The following is a 2,449-nucleotide window of genomic DNA, read 5'->3' as shown; positions in this document are numbered from 1 at the left end:
GCCTTACGACACCTTCGCCTTTCGTTTTACGACATCGCGCTTTACGGCCCTTTTACGACAGTCGCGCTTTACGCCGTTTACGACAGTCGCGCTTTACGGCATTTTACGACAGTCGCGCTTTACGGCCTTTTACGACAGTCGCGCTTTACGCACCTTTTACGACAGGCGCTTTACGGCCCAGTTTTACGACATCGCGCTTTAGCACTTTACGACAGTCGCGCTTTACGGCCGATTTTACGCCAGTCGCGCTTTCGGCCTTTTACGACGTCGCGCTTTACGGCGATTTTACGACAGTCGCGCTTACCGTTTTACACAGTCGCGCTTTACGGCTTTTACAAGCGCGCTTTACGCATTACGACAGTCGCGCTTTACGGCCTTTTACGACAGTCGCGCTTTACGGCCCTTTCACAGTCGCGCTTTACGGCACTTTTACACAGTCGCGCTTTACGGCCCTTTACGACAGTCGCGCTTTACGGCCGTTTTACACTCGCGCTTTACGGCCATTTTAGACAGTCGCGCTTTACGCCGTTTTACGACAGTCGCGCTTTACGGCCGTTTTACGACAGTTCGCGCTTTAGGGATTTAGAGTCGCGTAGCGTTCACAGTCGCCTTACGCGTTTTACGACAGTCGCTTTAGGCATTACATCGCGCTTACGCCCTTTTACGACAGTCGCGCTTTACGGCCGTTTTACGACAGTCGCGCTTTACGGCACCTTTTACGACAGTCGCGCTTTACGGCAGTTTTACGACAGTCGCGCTTTACGGCCGATTTTACGACAGTCGCGCTTTACGGCAGTTTTACGACAGTCGCGCTTTACGGCACCTTTTACGACAGTCGCGCTTTACGGCACCTTTTACGACAGTCGCGCTTTACGGCCTTTTACGACAGTCGCGCTTACGGCCGCTTTTACGACAGTCGCGCTTTACGGCCGCTTTACGACAGTCGCGCTTTACGCACCTTTACGACAGTCGCGCTTTACGGCCGATTTTACGACAGTCCGCTTTACGGCCGTTTTACGACAGTCGCGCTTTACGGCACCTTTTACGACAGTCGCGCTTTACGGCCGATTTACGACAGTCGCGCTTTACGGCACTTTTACGACAGTCGCGCTTTACGCGTTACGACAGCGCCTTACGCCATTTTACGACAGTCGCGCTTTACGGCAGTTTTACGACAGTCGCGCTTTACGGCACCTTTTACGACAGTCGCGCTTTACGGCGATTTTACGACAGTCGCGCTTTACGGCACCTTTTAGACAGTCGCGCTTTACGGCGCTTTTACGACAGTCGCGCTTTACGGCAGTTTTACGACAGTCGCGCTTTACGGCACCTTTTACGACAGTCGCGCTTTACGGCACCTTTTACTACAATCGCGCTTTACGGCCGATTTTACGACAGTCGCGCTTTACGGCACCTTTTACGACAGTCGCGCTTTACGGCACCTTTTACGACAGTCGCGCTTTACGGCCGATTTTACGACAGTCGCGCTTTACGGCCCCTTTTACGACAGTCGCGCTTTACGGCCGATTTTACGACAGTCGCGCTTTACGGCCGTTTTTACGACAGTCGCGCTTTACGGCCGATTTTACGACAGTCGCGCTTTACGGCAGTTTTACGACAGTCGCGCTTTACGGCACCTTTTACGACAGTCGCGCTTTACGGCCGATTTTACGACAGTCGCGCTTTACGGCAGTTTTACGACAGTCGCGCTTTACGGCCGATTTTACGACAGTCGCGTTTTACGGCACCTTTTACGACAGTTGCGCTTTACGGCAGTTTTACGACAGTCGCGCTTTACGGCCAATTTTACGACAGTCGCGCTTTACGGCACCTTTTACGACAGTCGCGCTTTACGGCCGATTTTACGACAGTCGCGCTTTACGGCCGATTTTACGACAGTCGCGCTTTACGGCACCTTTTACGACAGTCGCGCTTTACGGCCGATTTTACGACAGTCGCGCTTTACGGCAGTTTTACGACAGTCGCTCTTTACGGCCGATTTTACGACAGTCGCGCTTTACGGCACCTTTTACGACAGTCGCGCTTTAACCCTAGCCCTAACCCTAACCCTAACCCCTAACCCTAACCCCTAACCCCTAACCCTAAGCCCTAACCTCTAACCCTAAGCCCTAACCCTAAAATAAACCGTAACCTTTAAAATTACCTCTTAAAATTAACCCTAATTGTTTAAATTACCGATTAAAACTAACCCTAATCCAAGATGGCGCCCCCCACGTGGTCACGTGTTTTATTTATAAGATGGCGGTGGTCATGTGATTTGGAGAAGATGGCTGCGCCTATGCCTACACGTGGTTACCGGCAAAATGGCGGCGCCCATGCTGACACGTGGTTTCCGGCAAGATGGCGGCGCCCATGCCGACACGTGGTTTCCAGCAACATGGCGGCGCCCAGGCGAGTATGTGGTTTCTGGCAAGATGGCGGCGCCCAT

The 2,449-nt window shown here is 52.8% G+C and overlaps 1 protein-coding gene across 1 annotated transcript in view; it reads right to left on the bottom strand.

Moving 5' to 3' along the window:
• Positions 1 to 2,449, bottom strand: part of LOC135460238 (transcription factor E3-like) — a 7,613-nt gene extending 5,164 nt beyond the window's left edge. Inside the window, exon 1 of the mRNA XM_064736971.1 lies at positions 2,318 to 2,449. Coding sequence (XP_064593041.1) covers positions 2,318 to 2,449 — 132 coding nt within the window. The remainder of the gene's footprint in view (positions 1 to 2,317) is intronic.

This window comes from Zonotrichia leucophrys, unplaced genomic scaffold, assembly GCF_028769735.1.
Source record: "Zonotrichia leucophrys gambelii isolate GWCS_2022_RI unplaced genomic scaffold, RI_Zleu_2.0 Scaffold_34_1600103, whole genome shotgun sequence".
Taxonomy (NCBI): Eukaryota; Metazoa; Chordata; class Aves; order Passeriformes; family Passerellidae; genus Zonotrichia; species Zonotrichia leucophrys.
Note: the sequence above shows the minus strand (reverse complement) of the source record. Positions and strands in the feature narration are given on the sequence as shown.